General features: G+C 52.8%; 1 protein-coding gene across 2 annotated transcripts in view; it reads right to left on the minus strand.

Annotated features, from left to right (window-relative positions):
• Positions 1-19,781, minus strand: part of WNT5B (Wnt family member 5B) — a 94,723-nt gene extending 74,942 nt beyond the window's left edge. The window contains exon 1 of one of the 2 annotated variants that reach the window (XM_036866194.1): positions 19,566-19,781. In XM_036866194.1, the coding sequence (XP_036722089.1) occupies positions 19,566-19,567 (2 nt within the window). In that variant the 5' untranslated portion in view covers positions 19,568-19,781. Of the gene's footprint in view, positions 1-18,823; positions 19,175-19,565 lie in introns of those variants that run through there. The other variant, XM_036866195.1, reaches the window with a different exon arrangement.
• Between the last annotated feature and the right edge of the window lie 412 nt (positions 19,782-20,193).

The raw sequence follows: 20,193 nt of genomic DNA on the forward strand, positions 1-20,193 counted from the left end.
AACAATGCAATAAGCGTTTATGTTCCAACAACTTAGAGCCATTTGAGAAGATGAAACACATAATTTGAGAGAAAACTATTTTCATCTCATTCTTAAACAACCTCACAATAACCCCTCAAGGTGAGCTCTCAACCCCCTTCAGAGATGAAGAAGTTGAAGGTCAGAGAAGTTCAATGCCTTTCCCAAGGCATCAGAGCTAATAAATGCTTCTGCCTTGTAATATGTGTCTTTCGGTTTTTTTGTTTCTCCTTTGAGGCAAGGACTGTCTTAGCCGTGTCTGCTTCAGCAGAACCTAGCACAGCATCTTGCCACAAAATAAAATAAATAGTTCTTGAATTAAATAATCTCTTCCAAAGAACTCCTCCGGTTACAGCATCTTTGGCATTTTGAGTAGCTAACTCTGCACTTGCCACGTTGAAGAGGATGATGAGAAAAAGATGAAGGGAAGAAAAGAAATGAAGGGAAGAAAGCACGGTTGGTTGCAGAGCCCGGACAGAGGTGGCCGAGAGTCACCAAGTGGAGACCCTCATGGGTCTGTGAATTCGTTTCACTCGGCACTTCTCCTCACGTGCCCTCCCCACATCCTGAGCCTGAGCGCGGGATGTATGGTTACCATGGCGCTGGCAGAAACTGTCCCTGGGAGAAAGCCTGGGCGGATTGGTGGATGTGACACAAGATGTGCCCACAGGCCCCTGTGGCTCTGAAATGACAGCACGTGGAGAAGCGGGGGCCAGAGAGCTCCTGAGACCTCAGGACCCATCCACTGGGAGCCACGTGCGGACAGAAAGCTCAGTAAACAGGACTGAACGGAAACAATCTGGGAGCCACCATTGAGCCCGAGTGAGCAGTCCCCACACCCCTTCTCCCAGGCCCTGGGTCTCCCCCTGCCCCTCCCGATGGGGCAGTCAGGGCAACAAGGTGGCAAAACGAAAGCAGCCTGGCAGTGCCTGCTGTGACCTGGGCCTCTGTGGACACGAGTGTCCTCACATGTCACCCTCTCGGCAAGTGGCAGGGCACACAGCGGTCACGAAGGCAGGTGCTGGCCTGAGGTCGGACAGCCTGGTCTCCAACCCAGAGCCTCCGAGTCAGAACTGTTCCCCTCACCTCTAATCCTCAAAGCCTTCTCACCCCCATAAAGAGGGGCATGCGGCAGAGTGGATCGATTGTCCTAGAATACGAAGCATCATCAACCTATTCCCACCTGCTCTCGGCAAGTGATTCCCATGAACGACAGGGCTGCCAGTGGACGGAAAGAACTGCCTGGCATGGAGAGCTGCCTGACCCCCAGTGACGGTCATGCCACTAAAATACGACAAACACTTCTCAGGATATTTAATATCCAATTAGAATTTCATGTTATCTCTAATCAGCTCCAATTATGTTAAGAGGCATCATGAACACACAACTCCATGAATTTCAATTCACATTTATATAAAAGGCATAAACCGGGTAGTATTTTGGGAGAAGGGAGAGAAGAGTTGTCACAACACATAATGATACATGTTGCCTTTCCAAAAAGTCTACTTTTATTTTCAGAGGGCTTTCATTCACGTCTAAACTTCTAAAATTGTGCAAGACACAAAGGGCGTGAAGCTCAGGTGACTGCGGAGTTTGAACATCCCTAAGACCCCCGAGCTCCAATGGCAGGTGCCTCACTTGGCCAGCGTTCCCCTTCCACAAGCCAACTGTCAATGGGGCTTTGGTGCAAAAGCCATCTGCCCCAAAGGGAAGTCCCCAGGCTTCTGAGATCCTGCAACCCTCAGGATACCAGGTAGTGACAATTACAGGCTTTCCTACTTATTATCTAAGAAAACAACATTAAGTACTCCAAATAATATGAAGATTTCTATTTTGTCAATCTGTCATGGCTGGACTGGATCTTCTAAAGATGCTCAGGTTACTTTCTCTATCGATAACTAATGCAGGATGTCTCAGAGATCTGTATTAACTACTCAACATATTTCTTCTTCAGTGACACAATGCACCCAAAAGTAAGGAAACCACAAAACAGGAGAAAGGATTTGCAAATCATATATCTGATAAGCTACCATATACTAATAACACAACTCAATAATTAAAAGACAAAAAATCTAATTTTGGGGGGCTTCCCTGGCGGCGCAGTGGTTGAGAATCTGCCTGCTAATGCAGGGGACACGGGTTTGAGCCCTGGTCTGGGAAGATCCCACATGCCGCGGGGCAACTAGGCCCGTGAGCCACAATTGCTGAGCCTGCGCGTCTGGAGCCTGTGCTCCGCAACAAGAGAGGCCGCGATAGTGAGAGGCCCGCGCACCGCGATGAAGAGTGGCCCCCACTTGCCACAACTAGAGAAAGCCCTCGCACAGAAACGAAGACCCAGCACCGCCAAAAATAAATTAATTAATTAATTTTTTAAAAAAAATCTAATTTTTTAAATGGGCAAAGGATCTGAATAGACATTTCTCCAAAAAAGATATACAAGTAGCCAATAAGCATGAAAAGATGCTCAGCATCACTAGACATCAGGGAAATGCAGATCAAAACCACAGTGAAATACTTCATACCCGTCTTAAGTCTGTCATAACCAAATACCATAGACTGGGGGCTTAAACAACAGAAACATATTTTCTCACAGTTCTGGAGGCTGGAAGTCCAAGATCAACGTGCAAACACAGCTGAGTTCTGGTGAAGGCTCTCCTCCTAGTTTGCAGATGGCCGCCTTCCCACTGTGTCCTCACATGGCAGAGGGAGGAGAAGCAAGCTCTGGTGTCTCTTGCTCTTATCAGGGCACTAATCCTCATCATGACGGCCCCACCCTCATGACCTCATCTAACCCCAGCTGACTCCGAAAGGCCCCACCTCCTAATATCACCACACTGGGAGGTAGGACTGCAACATGGCAATTTTGGGGGAAATAATTCAGCCCATGGCCTTACCTATTAGGATGGCTATAATAAAAAGACAGATAATAACAAGTATTGACAAGATGTGGAGAAATCAGAACCCTCATACACTGCTGGTGGCATTTTACAATGGTACAGCCACTTTGAAAAACAGTCTGCCACCTCCTCAAAGGGTTAAACATAGAGTTACCAAATGACCCAAATTCTAAATTTCACTCCTTGGTATCTGCCCCAAAGAAACGAAAACTTATTTCCACACAAAAACTCATGCACAAATGTTGACAGCGACGTTATTCATAATAGCCAAAAAGTAGAAACAACCTTAATATCCATCAACTGATGAAAGAATAAATAAAAGGTGGCCTATCCATAGGCCACAAAAGAAATGAAGTACTACAACATGGATTAACCTTGAAAACATTATGTTAAGTGAAAGAAGCTAGTACAAAACACCGCATATTGCATGATCCCATTTTTATGAAAAGTCCAGAATAGGCAAATCTATAGTGATAGAAAGTGGATCAGTGTTTGCCTAGGGCTGGTAGGGGAGTTGGGGGAAAATGAAGTGACTGCTAATGGGTGTGGGATTTCTTCTGGGGGATGAAAATGTTCTAAAATTGATTGTGATGATGGTTGCTCAACACGGTGAACATACTAAAGACCACTGCATTATACACTTAAAATGAGTGAATTGTATGGTATATGAATTATATCTCAATATCTTTAAAAAGTAAGTAGTAGTTAACACCCCTGGAGTCCAGCTGAGATATGCCTTAGGAGTAAGGACCTTGCCCTTGAGTAAGACCTCTTCTAAACACAGTCTAATAAAATCTCAAACCAAGCCCTAACAAGATCTACAGGAAAGACAGAGTTAGAGTTTGAGCCCTGCCAAGTTAAAGTCTGGGCTGCTGACAGATCTGTACTAAAGAGTACCTAAGTACCTAAAGAGTACTTAGAAGAGTACCTAAAATGGTAAATAAGCATGTAAGTATAAAAGACTCTTTTCTTTCTTCAAATAATTTACTTAAAGGACAACTGACTTTGTAAAGCAAAAGTTCGAATTCCATAAGGAGGGGTTTATAACATATGTAAAAGTAAAAGATATGACAATACACGAAGGGTTAGGAGCAGGTAAGTAGAATTATGCTGTTGTAAGTTTATCATACCTGCAAAGTATGCTCTGTGAAGAGGTACTCTAAATAGACCTGATTATTTAAGGATGCTAGAGCAACACACACGCCCCTTGCAAAAAAAAGCAGGGAGGGGATGAATGGAAAACAAATATCAACGTGGCAGACTTTAACCAAACCATAACAAAAATTGCATTAAATGATCCAAAGTTAACATCCTCAGTGGTAGGAATGCCGACATCATGTGCCCCAGAGAAGATGCACTGAGGGGACAGAGCGTCCCTTCTGTAGTATTCCTGCCCAAAATGCACAACCAGACCTGCTCGTGAGGAAACACCAGGCAACCCAAACTGAGGGAGGGACAGTCTGCATGTGTACACATCCAAGTGTCAAGGTCAAGGAAGACAACAGAAACACCAGGCAGTGTCACTGACTGGGGGAGACTGATGCAACATGACAACTAAATTTAATGTGAGACTCAGGACTGTATTGGACTGGGGGCCAGAAAAAGACATTAGGGAAAAGCTGGTGAAATTGGAAGAAGATCTGTGAAATACTTAATAATACTGTAGCAATGTTAATTTCCTGTTGTTGGTACCTGTGCTATGGTTATGGAAAAATGTTAACATTAGGGGAAACGAAACTATTTTTTTGCAACATTTCTGTAAAAAAAGCTCTAATAATTTCAAAACAGAAAGTTGAAAGATGGTACTAAATGTAAATAGACTAAACAGGACAATTAAAAGACAGAGACTATCATATTAACCAAAATCTAGAATAACCTAAACGTCCATCCAAAGTGAATTCAATGGTATATACACAGCAATTAAAAGGAATGAACTACTAATACCTCAACAACATGGAAAAATCTCACAGATACTATGCTGAGCAAAAGAAGCCGGACAGCAAAGAGCTGAAACAAAAACCCTGAGAATTCTGGTATAATTCTGCTTATGTGAAATTCTAGAACAGGCAAGACTAATCTAGAACGCCATCAACCAGATCAGTGGTTGCCTGAGTTGCAGTGGGTGTTGGCATGGAGAGACTGTAAGGGGACCAGGGGACTTTCCAGGGGAATGGAAGTATCTTGATTTGGAAGGCATGGGTTTGTCCAAATTTACTGAACTGTACACTTAACAATGGATGAACTATACTGTATGCAAATTATACTTCAATTAAGTTGATCAAAAAGAAAAAGTAAGGGAAATCCCTGGTGGTCCAGTGGTTAAGACTCCAAGCTTCCACTGCAGAGGGCATGGGTTTGATCCCTGGTCGGGCAACTAAGATCCTGCATGCTGCGTGGTTTGGCCAATAAATAAATAAATAAAAAGAAAAAAGGGGGCTTCCCTGGTGGCGCAGTGGTTGAGAATCTGCCTGCCAATGCAGGGGACACGGGCTCGAGCCCTGGTCTGGGAAGATCCCACGTGCCGCGGAGCAACTGGGCCCGTGAGCCACAATTACTGAGCCTGCACGTCTGGAGCCTGTGCTCCGCAACAAGAGAGGCCGCGATAGTGAGAGGCCCGCGCACCGCGATGAAGAGTGGCCCCTACTTGCCGCAACTAGAGAAAGCCCTCGCACAGAAACAAAGACCCAGAACAGCCATAAATAAATAAATAAATAAATTAATTAATTAATTTAAAAAAAAAAAGAAAAAGTTGCACACACACCCCCTCCCCCATTCAGCTGCGGCAATACAGGGCAGCACGTGAAGAATCTGAGGGCAGAATGCATGAAGCTTATGAGTTTTGAGGCCGCCAAGATTTCCCCCAGCCTCCAGATGCAAACAGCGTGTGGAAGGAAGCTCAGCACGTTTCTTCAGAAGCAGGCCTCCCAGGTTGCACCCATAAAAGCTAGATGTCACTTAAGGCTCTTCCTTAACGACGATTAGCAGTGCACCTCAACAATCTCACTCGAAAGAAAACAGTTCAAAGCTGTCTGGCAAAGTCGAGACCAGGATTCTCCTGATTTAGTTACAGTATAAGAAACTGTATCTGAAAATGCAAAGTCGCTGAGGTCAGATTACTGTGGAATTGACAGGTTTTGTGTAGTTTATTAATGCCACGCCTAAATGTGAAAATAACACCAAGGTGACCCCTTCTCTCCAGACATAACCCAGCCTCGGATGATGTAGGCAGAGCTAGTCATTGGCTTTTGTGCAAGAGTGGCTTGCGAGGTTGTTTAGAAGCATAATTAGAGTGAACACCTGCTGGGCACGGCTTTCTATGGGCAAGGCCCTGCTAAGTGCTTTCCATGTGTTTCCTTTAATCCCCTCAACGGCCTCTAACAGATGAGGAAACAGAGGGCAAGAGGGTTTGGGTGGCTGTTCAAGAGCACCTCTGTGTGTGGTCACACTGCTGGTGATTTTGTGTTGTTTTGTTTTTGTTTTTGTTTTTGCCTGCATGGCTTGCATCGGGATCTTAGTTTTCCGACCAGGGAATCGAACCCGAACCCTCAGCAGTGAAAGCGCCGAGTCCTAACCACTGGACCGCCAGGGAATTCTCACTGCTGGTGAGTTTCGGGGCCGGGACCAGGCTCCTACTGAGCTGCAGGAGTTGATTTTGTAAGCACTGCACATAGAGATTAGACTTCCTCTTTCATGATAAACACATTTGTGTTCATGTTGATGATATTTTTTCTGACATACTTTCCAATGCCAAGGCAGTGAAACAGGAAAATATAAAATGGAAAAAACAAAAAGCCCGGCACTCTAGTTATAGGATGTTAACTTCCTTTTGATCCTTTGGGATAGGATTTTGCCTCACCAGACAAGCTTCCACAAAGTTTTCAAAGACTCTCTCCTAGAAACAGAGAAATGAGAGGACAGGTGCCACGTAGGAATCACTGTTGAGTCACCAGGGGCTGTGTCTCGTCAGTGGATTTAGAAAGTCTCTGGGTCACCTACCCACTCTGCCCATCCTGCAGGGATGAACGGTGCCTCCCAGTGGCTATACACCACTTTCACACACATCTTCTCACTTAAATCTACAGCTTGGTGAGGTAGGCATTGGGGGTTACATTGTGAACCCCAACAAACAAATTACAAATGAGGACAGGGAGGCTTGTCCAAGGTCCCTGGGAACACAGGGGCAGTGACCCTGGACTTCTGATTCACAGGTGACCACAGGGGGCCGACCGTCCTCAAGCATCTGGGTCCAAGGTCTGTGGGACATCTGGTCTTTGCCTAGAATTTCCCACCTCAGTTCTAACTCTTAGTCAATAGATGGTCAGCATGGAGGTGACGCTCTGAATACTCTATTTGGCAAACAACAGAAGCACATTTCCTAGGGAACACCGAGGCAGGCACCAGGAAATGACAACAGGTCATCTTAGTAAACAGTGATCAATGACATTGACTTATGTCACCAAATCTAAGATTCCATTTATCTTATTTTTTATTTATTTATTTATTTATTTATTATTTATGGCTGTGTTGGGTCTTCGTTTCTTTGCGAGGGCTTTCTCTCTAGTTGCGGCAAGTGGGGGCCACTCTTCATCGCGGTGCGCAGGCCTCTCACTATCGCGGCCTCTCTTGTTGCGGAGCACAGGCTCCAGACGCGCAGGCTCAGTAATTGTGGCTCACGGGCCCAGTTGCTCCGCGGCATGTGGGATCTTCCCAGACCAGGGCTCAAACCCGTGTCCCCTGCATTGGCAGGCAGATTCTCAACCACTGCGCCACCAGGGAAGCCCTCCATTTATCTTAAAATGCACCATTATTCCATCCCACTAAGAGAGAAAAGTACTCCCAATTAAACACATTGATTTTAAGATGAATCTTACAACAAGGTCCTACTGGATAGTGCAGAGAACTATTCAATATCCTAAGATAAACCCAAATGGAAAAGAATATTTTTATTTTCTTAATTTTTTTCTTATTTTTTAAAAATTATTTTATTTTATTTATTTTTTGGCTGCGTTGGGTCTTTGTTGCTGTGCGCGGGCCTTCTCTAGTTGCGGTGAGCAGGGGCTACTCTTCGTTGCGGTGCACAGGCTTCTCATTGTGGTGGCTTCTCTTGCTGCGGAGCACGGTCTCTAGGCACACAGGCTTCAGTAGTTGTGGCATGCGGGCTCAGTAGTTGTGCCTCACAGGCTCTAAAGCGCAGGCTCAGTAGTTGTGGCGCACGGGCTTAGTTGCTCCGCGGCATGTGGGATCTTCCCAGACCAGGGCTCGAACCCGTTTTCCCCTGCATTGGCAGGTGGATTCTCAACCACTGCGCCACCAGGGAAGTCCCAAGAATGTGTGTGTATATATATATCTGAATCACTTTACTGTACAGCAGTAATTAACACAACATTGTAAATCAACTATACTTCAATAAAATAAATGTTAAAAGATTATTAAGCTAGCTTTATGTTAAATTTCAAATGAATCCCTTAAGATGCACCCTGATCTCAGATATGTTAAAATGCGTCTTAGCATAGAGAACAGACTTGTGGTTGCCAAGGGGGAGGGGGTGGGGAAGGGACGGATTTCGAGTTTGGGATTAGAAGATGCAAACTATTATATATAGAATGGATAAACAACAAGGTCCTACTGTAGAGCACAGGGAGCTATATTCAATATCCTGTGATAAACCATAACGGAAAAGAATATGAAAAAGAATATATATATATATATATACCCATATGTATAACTGAGTCACTTTGCTGTACAGCAGAAATTAACACGACTTTGTAAATCAACTAGACTTCAATAAAATAAATTTTTACAATGTGTCTTAGTACGGATGAAATACGGTAATCCATGACCAGCTTTCTCCAACCGGGGTGATAACCTTCTGAGGCGTCACTAGCTCATTAGTTTATCAATACTACTGAGTAGTCACGATGCTGAGTGCTGGGACTACTCCTGGGACCCACTCAGGTTGGGTCCTTCAAGGAAAATTCCAAGAGCCTGGAGCCGTGAGCCCACAACAGCTCCTTGTGAGAGCAGCTGTCATAGAGGTGAACTTTCAGATTTCCTTTGTCTCCTTACCGTCAAAACCAGCCAAGTTACAAACACTCAGTTCTTCTGGACCAAACTCTGAGCAGGCACTGAGCATCTGGGTGACGGCTCCTTGACGCCTTCAATTTGTTCAGCAGAGGGTTAAGGAAGGGGGCTGACACTGACCACGTGCAGAAATTGCCCTAATTCACACAAACCATCCCAGTGGATCCTCAGGATAAACCTGTGAGCTGGCCGCTATTACCCTGTTTAAAAGATGAAGAACAGGGAGCTCAGAAAAGCTCAGCAACCAGGGCGAGGTCCATCAGGTGCGAATGGCTGAGTGGGGATTCAAACCCACGTCCATCCACTTGCCCCCAAAGGCCATGCGCTTTCCACTACACGGGGGACAGAAAGCAGGGAGGGCAAAGGCCTTTACAAGCCTGAAAATCACAGCCGTGCTAACCTGAAGCCTGGAAGGCTTACGCTGTCTAAACAAGTGCACAGCAGACAACAACCCTTCTGCTGCAGAACGCCCCACTCTCAGGGGACCTGCCGGTCACCCCCCTGAGGTGGTTCCCTGCACAGCCCCAGCTGCACGTAGGGCCTCCCCTAAGATCTGCTGAGAACACGGCGTAACCAGCCACGTGCCTGGTAGGGAGGATGAGACGTGAACACAAATGATCACGATGTACGACAAAGTGTGAAAAGGGCCACACGGATGACCTCTGAACTGCAGCGGCCCTGCAAGCCAGCTCCCAGCCAGAGAGGTCATCTCTGACAGGGGCGGGCAGGGGGCTGGCATCTGAGGTGCACCTTGAAGAACAGGCGGGTTCCCACAGGAAGAGGGGAGGGGGAGGGTGCCTGGCTCGAGCAGACATCGGGGAGCAGGACTCCGGTTTGGCTGCAACACAGAGAAGCAGAGGAGAGAAGCCTGGGAAGGTCGGTAGGGTGAGGACTGAAGGCTACCGAACACCAGTCAAGATATTCTATCAATTCAGTAGGGTCACGAGGAGTCACTCAAGAATGCTGAGCAGGGGACGGACCCAGGGCGGCAGGGTGACCGTGCGGGAGCAGGTGAGCGATGTCCCTGGGGAGTGGACCAGGGACCAACCGCTGGTGGGAGAGCTGGGGCCGTAATCCACATCCCTCCCATAAGGGCTCACGCCCGGGCAAGAGCCCCCAAACAGGATGCAAAATGGGTAATAATTCCAAAGGATTTAAGGGAAACGGAAATAAGGAAAGATTCTCAAGAAAGGAATAGACACACCTTAGAACAGTGGTTCTCAACCAGGGGCAGTTTTGCCCCCAGGGGATAACGGGCAACGTCTGGAGACATTTTTGGTTGTCACCACACCGGAGGGCAGGTACTGCCGGCATCTAGTGGGTAGGGGTCAGGGGTGCTGCTGAACACCCCACAATGGGCGGAACAGCCCCCACTACACAGAATCATGGGGTCCAAAATGATCAACAGCGTCAAGGTTTAGAAACATGGTTTGGGGACCATAAGGAGAGGAAAGTGGCACCCATGTTCCACTCAGCAGGCAGCTCATGAGCCCAAAGGCAGAGGAACCACGGGGCCTTCTCTGCAGAGACACAGCTACTCACCGGGACCGGTACACACCTCTCCCCACGCCTTTCCTCTACATTCCTGGGCACGTGCTACGGCCAGGCCCGACAGGCACCGAGGGTGAGGACAGGAGCAGCCCTTGCCCTCAGGGCATCACCTTCCAGAAGGGGGACAAGGACATAAGAAGCACACACGTGTCTGAAAATGCTTACGTGCTTGCACATGTCTGTGTGGTACAGACTGAAAAGGGATGCCTTTTTCCTGCACGAGCCGGGAGGCCAGCAGAGCACTCGGAGCAAAACGGTGACACGATCTGACCTGTCTGAGCAGGACGGCTGCGGCTGCAGCAGGGAGACCAGTTGGGAGGCTGCTGGTGGTGGACTGAGCCCAGGAGGAGGGGGTGGAGGAGGTGAGGAGAGGCCGGGGATCTGGGGATCTTCTGGGAAATTAGACATGTCAAGATGCACTGCTGGACTGGATGTGGGCCGTGAGAGAAGGGGAGAAACCAAGAAGGATCCAGGGCTTACGGCGCGAGCGACTTGGAGGGGGAGGTGGAGCAGGCAGTGCGAAGAGCAGGTCTAAGGGGAAAGGTCAGAAGGTCAGGCTGGGATGCCCCTCAGACCTTCTCGAGAAGGTGCTGCTTGAACAATCGAGATACCAGTCTGAAGGTCAAGGGAGAGGGGCCAGCAGCAGATGACGGTGTGAGATTAGCAAGAGGGCGGACGGTACTTACAGCCATCGCAGTGTGTAGAGAAGAGAAGAGAAGAGGTCCGGGGAGAGGAGGAAAACCCAGAGAGCCTCAGCCAGGGAGGGAGGAGGGAGCCTGGGAGAGTGAGGCATCTGGGGGCCAAGCCAAGACCGAGAATCAAGGACGGGGCGATGGTGCAGCTGCCCGAGGCAAACAGAGACCCTTCTTATCAGGTCTTCTCCAATTATGTCCAGTGGGGCTTTACTGGACACTGGCTGGGCAACCTGGGACCAAAGACGTGCGTGCTAGTAACTTCTAGATGGTGCCAGTCGTCTGGAATGACAGCCTAGCGAGGTAGATGGCTGTGTGCCTGCAATGCACTCATGGAACTCCGAACCCAGTTCCTTCCCCACCTCTCCATCTGGTCACACATGGGTGGAAAATGTCCTGCTAGCAACGGCACAGGGAGGAATGTTCCAGGTCCCCCTGGGAGCAGCCGAGCACCCAGCCTGGGCAGAGGTCAGGTCAGCGCGTCCTCTCTCGGATCTTCTGCTGGCCTGGACCGCCCCTGTGGCTTCCTGTTCTTCTGTGTTTCCACTGTCTGCTGCATCCCCAAACCACCCGCAATGTGTGTGCATGGTCACAGATGGGGCTTAAGCACAGGGTACGGGAGAATAAAAGACTCAAGAGGTTTTGGAATTCTGCACACTTGCCGTTTGTACGTAGAAGGAGTTCCTAGAACAAAAGCTGCTGAGGTTCAGGGACTGTATCTTATATCCCCAGCGCCTGGGACTTGCCTGGACCAATATTTGTTATATGAATAATTCAATCCACAGAAAAATCAGTAAGGATGCCATTCTTTTTAGGCAAAATAGGCCTTTTTCTGGCAAAGAACATGCTATACAATTACAAAGCTCACTGCCCTAAGATCAACAATCACAGCTATTTTGGGAGCACCTTTAAGCTCAGGCACCATGAGCACTGTTTCAGCCCCGAGGACGCAGTGGAGAGCAGGACAGACACAGGGTGGCAGACGTTTAACAAGAACTAACAAGAAAGAGAGTTCGCGACGGTGATGGGTGCTCTAGAGCAAAGAGCCAGGAATAGAGAGTGTGTGTGGGGGGGCAATTCTGCCGCTGGGGCCTGAGGGTAGCGGTCCATCCAGCACAGAGAGGACCGCCCGCAGAATCACGTGCGCCACGTGGACGGGAGGGCGGGACCAGCCACAGGGAGCTTGGCAGACCACGGTGTGCGGTCTGGGTTATGTTTAACTGCAGCGGAGCTAAGGAGGGTGTTTTCTGGGAAGCGTGCAAACTCCCTGTTAATCCAGTAAGTCCCCTACATACGAACGAGTTTCGTTCCAAGAACACGTTCCTAAGTCCGATTTGTTCGTAAGTCCAACAGAGTTAGCCTAGGTACCCAACGAACACAATCGGCTATATAGTGCTGTACTGTGATAGGTTTATAATACTTCTCACACAAATAATACATAAAAAACAAACAGAAAGTAAAGAAAACATTTTAAATCTTACAGTACAGTACCTTGAAAAGTACAGCAGTATGGTGCAACAGCTGGCACACGGGGGCTGGCACCGAGTGAACAGGCAGGGAGAGTTACTGACTGGAGGAGGGAGAGGAGGTGGGAGATGGTAGAGGGTCGATGACCCTGATGAAGGGTCGTCAGCAATAGGAGACGGAGGAAGCTGCAACTTCACTCACGCCTGACACTGATGGCACAGGTTCTGGGCTTGAAATAAAGACACTGTACCACTGTACCCTATACAGTACTGTACAGTAAAGTACACAAAAGCACAACCACTTGTAGGGGATGCACGCACGTGACAACGTACTCCAGACACGTGAACTAACTTACGTGATTGGACATGCGAACGCACGTCCGCATCTTTGACAGTTTGCAACTTGAAGGTGCGTATGTAGGGGACTTACTGTATCCGGAAAGATACACAAAATCTGCAGGAAAGCCCACGTGTGATGGCCCCGAACCTGACACTCTGAGGGGTGGGACTCTCGGAGCAGCTGGAGACTAGGTTAGGGGCAGGGCTGGGGACGGCAGTCTCTGGGCTTTGACAAGTTAAAGGACTTGACCCAACCCCCTGGGTGAGGCCTGACCTCCCCACCGCTGGCTACCACCACCGCCCTCCCCTCCAGCCCTGCCGGCTCCTGGGCGTACCTGAGGGCGAGGCCCTTCACAGGTGCTCTGCGGCTGGTCTCAAGGGTGGACTGACCTGGCCTGGGGAAAAGGAAGACGCCCTCGGGGGATCTCCCTCTGTGTATTTAAAGCGTACTTCAGATTTGATTTTGCAGAGGTTACCCTTTTAAGCCCAAGAAAAGACAACATGTCAAGATCTTGAGTGGTTTCCAAACGCAGGGACTCTCCCGGCATCTGCTTAGTTAGAGGGACAGACTCGTGTGAGGCGGAGCCCCGCTCGACCCCCAGCCCTACAGGCCCCATCAGCATCCTGAGAGCGCCCACTTTTCCTTCCCTTTGTAACAGCCAATGCTGAACACCTATCCCCTCCTGTCAGTGGCCGCTCCACAAACCGGGACCCTCCATCCCACAGACGTCACGCCGGATGGGATGCGGCTGACGCCCACGAGAGTCATTCCCTTCCAGGACTGGCGGGCACCCGCCGACACGGGCAGCTCTGCTCACAGGGGCGGGGCGGGCTCCAGGCTCCTCCCTCACAGCTCGCAGCCAGCAACGCCCAGCCCTGCACAGCCTAGTGCCCTGCACGCCCAGATCCTCACCGCCAACTGCCTCTCGGCAACCACAGGAGAGGAACAGACAGTTACTGTTTCCACTCACAAGTGAGGAAACCGAGGTACAGAGAAGCCGGGTTACGTGGCTGGCTTCTGAGGGCCGGGCCACAGCCGCAGTGCCACCGAGGCCCAGCCTCTAGCGTCTTGGCTTCCCGCAGCCTGCGGACTCGGGGCATAAGCCACAGGGCCACCCAGGACCCTCGCCCCGTCCGCCAGCTCCTGCCCCCCAGCGGGACAGGACATTTCTAGCCCTACACTTAAATACAAAATCTCTTTAAAGGTTTAATTACTTTGATTGCAGGTCTTGTACGCCAAACAAGAGCTGTATGAAGTATTTAGTAATTCATTACTCAGAGTTTCCCAGGAGAAACTTCCCAACGAGCATGGGTGGGGTATATAATCTTAGAGACGATGCCACAAAGGGAATCAACTTCCTTCAACCTCCCTCAGCGACAGGAACGCCAGCATCTCTGGGTATCTGCTGGGAAGAGGAAGGGGGGGCCCAGCAGGAACAGAGCCCAGGGCTGCTCTGAGGCTTCTCCCCCAAAGTCCCCTCCAAAAGGAGGACAGGGTGAGACTCGGCAGCGAACAGGGTCACCCCGAGCCCGTGTCAGAAAAGCTTTGTTCTCATTTCTTTGGCTCTCCCAGCAGGGCTCAGAGCAGATCTACTGGACATTCCAGATAACTCGGATGTGACCTTCGGGGGCTAAAGTTTGTAAACCAAGAACTTCTCAAACTGAAGCCAAGACCTCGGGAAATCCACCCCTGACCCTTTATCAGTTAGTGAGACAGGAGTGACCCTGGAGGGGTTAGCATTTCTGGGGCTCAGGGACCCTGGGTGCCCCCCCAGGAACTCAGGCCCTGGCCCCTAAGTCACCAGCAGCTGGAGACAGGGCCTCGAGCCATCCTTGGGAGGCCGACTAACCACAGGGGCCCCTCCGGGCCGGAGCCCAAAGCCGGGAGCACAACCTGAGCCTCCAGCTGGCCCACAAGCCCTGCCTGCAGGCCTGCAGGGGGTGAAACAGTAACTCTGCGAAAGCAGCCCCGCTGCCCCTCCGTCGCTGCCCCTCTGTCGGAACGGACGCCTTCGATTGGCTGCCTCCCCACCCCCAGGCCTGGTCCACAGCAGAGGGATTTCCAAAACGGAACCAGCTAGAGCTGTTTGAAACAACAGACTGTTAGAACTGGAAGGGCCTCCAGGGCAATCTAATCCCACGCCCCACATGACGGGAGAGACAACTGAGCCCCCCAGAGGAGATGCTACCATGCACCCCTCCCCCCCAGTACACCTCCCCTCGAAACCTCACACAAGAGCAGGACATACAGGCGGGCTGGGTCCTCCTGGGCTTTGGAGGGTCGGGGTGCAAAAAGAAACACCCCTGTGTCTGAGAAAACACCCCTGTGTCTTTAGGGCCTGCACTTGCTCCCAAGGGGGCCCCGGGGCCCTGGGCTGGGCTGGCGACAGTTACAGTCAGCATGAGGGTCTCGGTGGCAAGGCTTGAGCTCCCTCCCTGAAACTTCTGTGCCTGATCTTTGGAGGGCTCAGGGGAGAGCTTCCCCCAGTACCAAGCAGCTTCCAAAAAGAGTTGGGAAGAAAGCCCCGTGGGCAGAAGCCGGGAGGAGAGACGCCAGCTTTAGAAAGTGTGGAGGAGAACTCAGGCTGCACAGCTGGGAAAGACCCAGCTGCAACCACAGGGGCAAGGAAGTCTGGAAACGCTGCCCAGCGGCCAGGAGGGCGAGACCAAGAGCCAGTGGGTCAAACTGGGATGAGGGGGTGGAGGCTTAAATTTACCCAGGTAAACAGAGCCGACGGGGGTGCTGGGAGGAGCGGGCTGTCACTGCCAAGGCTGGCCAGACTGGACCAAACTTCAGGTCCGCTTTCCCAGCTCTGCCAACTCGCTGCCTGGGGGAGTGGACGGTCACCCCTCAGAGATGGGGAGAAGGTGACTTTTTTTTTTTAACATCTTTATTGGAGTAGAATTGCTTCACAATGGTGTGTTAGTTTCTGCTGTATAACAAAGTGAATCAGCTATACATATACATACATCCCCATATCTCCTCCCTCTTGCATCTCCCTCCCACCCTCCCTATCCCACCCCTCTAGGTGGTCACAAAGCACCGAGCTGATCTTCCTGTGCCATGCGGCTGCTTCCCACTAGCTATCTATTTTACATTTGGTAGTGTATATAAGTCCATGCCGCTCTCTCACTTCGTCCCAGCTAAGCTGGGAGAAGGTGACTTTTACCATGAAAGGTGCTTCAGACGAAAAACGATAGGGCCTTTCATCTTCATCACAGTGTCCGTTCCCAACCCCTCTGCTGGATTTCTCTGGACTGCTGGAAGCAGTTTGAAGACACTTAATAGAAACCAGCCAGGGATGCCCCTGGGGTGAGGATGGGGAGCCCCCACGTCCTCTCCTCACTCGGGAGACTTGAAGGGGCTACAAAAACAGCACCAACCAGCCAACCACTGAAAACTCTGAGGCCCATGTTCAGGTGTGGGGATGGAGCATGGGTGGCGTCCGAGGACGTGTTCGGAAGATGAAGGGGATGAATGACAGGCAGGTTGGAAAGGAGCTTGGGAGCACAGACCAGAGCAGCGAACAGGAAAGCTTTGTGGGCTTACTGGCGCTTACTTCGGAGGCGGCGAGGACTAGCGCTTCATGTAAAGCCCTCCTCCCCTGCTAGACATGCCGGCCGTGGCCGTCCAGGACCCGCAGAACCATCCCAGGAGTGAAAATTAGAACAGCCTCGGCTGGGCTCCTGTCCTTCTTGAAGAAGAGCCAACAAAAAATCTTCCAGCTGCCGCTAGAGCAAGACCAGGGTGAAATACGCAGGTGAAGAACAATCCCAGATTTTTTCTTTTCACAGCATATGGCTCCCAGCAATTTGGCTTAAGCTTTGGGCATAGAAAATTTTTTTTCAGAAAACAGTTGTTTCAAGCCAACGAGACACCCTTGGAGACTTTAGCGCGACCGAAGGACACGAAGAGGGCCGCTTTCAGGCACACTGGGCAGACGCCGGCTCACACATTCACACTGGGACACACGAGAAGTCGGGGCCTGGGAAAGCGGGGCTGGCTCCTGCTCCCCGGCAGGCAGACCCCAGCGGGTCCCACGCCCAAGGGCTGGTTTTCTTTAGGAAAGGAAGGGGGGCTGCCCTTCGGTCCTTATCCACATGTCACCTCGGTAGGTCCTTTGCTCCACGAACCTCCTTCCCTGCGCCTGCTACACCTGCGCCTTTTGGGGCGGAGACCTGGCCCCAGTCTGCCTCTGGCCTTGGGATCCAGACTGGACCTCCCCACAAAAAGCCCAGCCACACCACTCCTCCCGCAAGCGTGCAGAGGGCTCTGAGCACTGCCCTTCCTTCCCAGGAGACGCACCTCCTTCCTCCTGCTATTTATAACCACAGATCTTCTGTGTGAAGAGAGAACAGATGCTATTTTGAAACAGAGGAAACCACCACTCAGCCTTCCACGTTCCACAGGTCGGCGGGTCTGCCGGGGGACGCGCGTGTGATCCTGGCGGGCGTGTGGGCACAAGCTCGGTGCCGGGCCTCACTCACCCACGCCTGAGATTGGAGCCTTGCCTTTGATAAGTAAACTGCACATCTGAATCAGCAGCAGGAGGGCCGGGGTCCAGGAAAGGGTCCTCGGCTTTCCCAGGGTGTGCTCACTGCTCCCTGGCCCCTATGTTGCCTTAGGGCCAGCCTCAAGAGGGGTCACCCTAAGCTTCCAGCCCTGTGCCTGCCTGGGTGCTGGTGTTTGGCCAAGAGCGTGACTCTGCCCCACTGGAGTTTTCTGCACCCATGCAGATGGCATGGCATCACAGCTCTGGCAAGTGGGCACTTCCTTGGCCGCTAGACTGGTAACACGATCCTGGCCTTTCTCCTCCAGGTACCAGGCTGAAACTCTGCCCAGGGTGGTAGCAGCTGAAAGCTGTTGCCAAGCAGCCAGGTGGCAAAAGCAGTGAAGAAGGCCCGGGGGGAAAGTGGAGAGCAAGCTCCCCAGAAAAGCTGGGTCACCACTCAGCTCCCCTCTCTGTAAAACAGAAGCAGTCCCGCTCCAAGCAAGTGGAATGGTCTCTCACGAAGACTTGCAGGATGAGAACATCTAGGAACCGGGGCTCTAACTAGAGTGCGTGGCCAAATATCCCCCCAGGCTCCACGAGGAGGTGGAGAATGGCCACCCCGCACCTCTCCCGGCTGGGGTGGAAGAGGCAGGGCGAGCGGAGGCGCAATTAAAGAAAACAGAAAGCTAGGAAGACCAGCCGGAGACCTGCTCGGGCTTAGGCAGGAATCCAGGCACCAAACTAGCACTGCTCGCGGGGGTTAAAAGAATCCAGATGCAGCTCTCGCCACAGTCTGGCGGGCGCGGGGCGCAGACCCCACCGCGGACCCCAGCTGGGCCCGAGCGAGCCGGGAAAAGCGCGCGGGAAGCTCGGGGGCTGGCGGCGCGCGGACGGGCCGGGGCCGAGACTGCGCGCCCGGGGGCGGCTCCCCGCGGCTCCGCGGTCGCCGCCCGGGGACCGAAAGCGGCGACACCCGCCCGCCGGGAGGGCGGGGACCCTAGCTACCTGCCGGCTGGGGGCGGCCCGGGCTCGGCGAGAGCCCGCGGCCCCAGCTTTGTTCGGCGGCGGGGACCCCTTCCCTTGCGCGCCCCCCGCGCCGCCGGGCCCCGGCCCCGCAGACCCGTCCCGGGCCAGGCTCGCGGTCCCCGGGCGCGGGGGGTGGAGGGGAGGCCCCTCCCGGACCGCACCTCCCCGCTCCCGATCCGGTCGCCCCGACCGGCCCGCGGGCGCGGGGAAGTTGGGCGGCGGGGCGCGGGCTTCGTTTTCCCGGCCGCCGCCAGGCTTACCTGCGCGTCCGCGGCTTGTCAGGCCCGCGGGCTCCGGCTCGCTCTCCGCCCGGCCCGGCCCTTCTAGCGCCCGCGGGGCCGTGGCGGCCGGGGGCGCCGACTCTCCGCGCTGCGCTCTGGTCCCGCCGAGTGTCCGCCCGGCCCCGGGGGTCGGCCGGTCGCCCCCGCGGAGCCCGCGCTCCTTGCCCCGAGGGCTCCCGCGCGGCGCCCGGTCCGAGCCGATGGGCGGAGGCGGGGCGCGGGCAGCGGCCGAGCGGAGGAGGCCGGGCCCTGCGCGGGGCTCGGGCCGCCGGCTGCGCGCTGCTCTCCGCCGCGGCCGGGAACTTGGGCCCGAGTTGGCTGCGGCGGTGGCGGCCGCGGCTCCGAGTGCAGGGCCGGCGCCGGCCGGCGGGTCCCGGGCCCCGCGCTCCGCCCCGCGCCTCCTCCCCGCCCCCGCCCCGCCGCGCCGCGCCAACCCGCCCCCGGGGCTCCTCGCGGGCGGCACCCGGCCTCGCACCTGCCTCCGCTCCCCGCGCGCCCGCTCCTCCGCGGGCCCCGACCCCCGGGCGCGCGTGGGGTGCCCCCCCGGACCCTCCGCACACCCACCGGCCCCTTCGCCGGAACTCGACCCGGTCCTCCGGGAGCACCTGGGGCCTCACGCGCCAGCAGCCCCCGGGGCGTCCAGCGCTCCTGCGGGGAGCCCCCAGCTCAGGAACTGCGGGGCTGGAGGCTCTGGGACTCACGTAGTAGCTTTTCTACTCACATCAAACACTCACACGCGCTTTCCTCCTTGAATCTCCCCAAGGAGAGGAGTGATCTGTTATTTCTGCCTCACAAACCCGAGCCATTCCCTCTGGTCCTGGACCCCTTCCGACAGCACCCAGCAGAGCCATCCCTGGGACAAGGAAAGCTGACGCGGCGCGGGTACACCGAGAAGAGTGCTTCCACATGGGAAACGCGCGCTCCCATCGCTTCTGGGACAGCGTCCCGCCTGAATTAGTCCATAGTCACTGACGGGATTTGGTGCCTGAAAAGTCACTAGAGCCTCGGCTGGGACCGATGTCCCAAGTCTGGGTAGTGCACCCTGGGTGAGCTGCCCCAGAGGGAGTAGCCAAGGTCCCACGGAGGCAGAGCTCCAGCTCCAGCCCCGGACCCTATTCCAGACCCCAGTAACGGGGCACCAACCAATGGGGCCAGCATGGTTTGAGGCCGGCCCTCCAACTGCTTTTTTCTTTTTAAGTCTGAACCTCCCTTCTCTTCCCTGAGGGAGTTGGAGGTCGCTCTGCTAAAGAAATTGCCTTTGAATGCAGTACAGTGAGAAGAAAAAAAAAAAAACAATAGCAGTAATCGAAGGCTTGGCCTTTTTTAATTAGTAACTGAACAGGGTGACA

Source organism: Balaenoptera musculus, chromosome 10 (genome assembly GCF_009873245.2).
Source record: "Balaenoptera musculus isolate JJ_BM4_2016_0621 chromosome 10, mBalMus1.pri.v3, whole genome shotgun sequence".
Taxonomy (NCBI): Eukaryota; Metazoa; Chordata; class Mammalia; order Artiodactyla; family Balaenopteridae; genus Balaenoptera; species Balaenoptera musculus.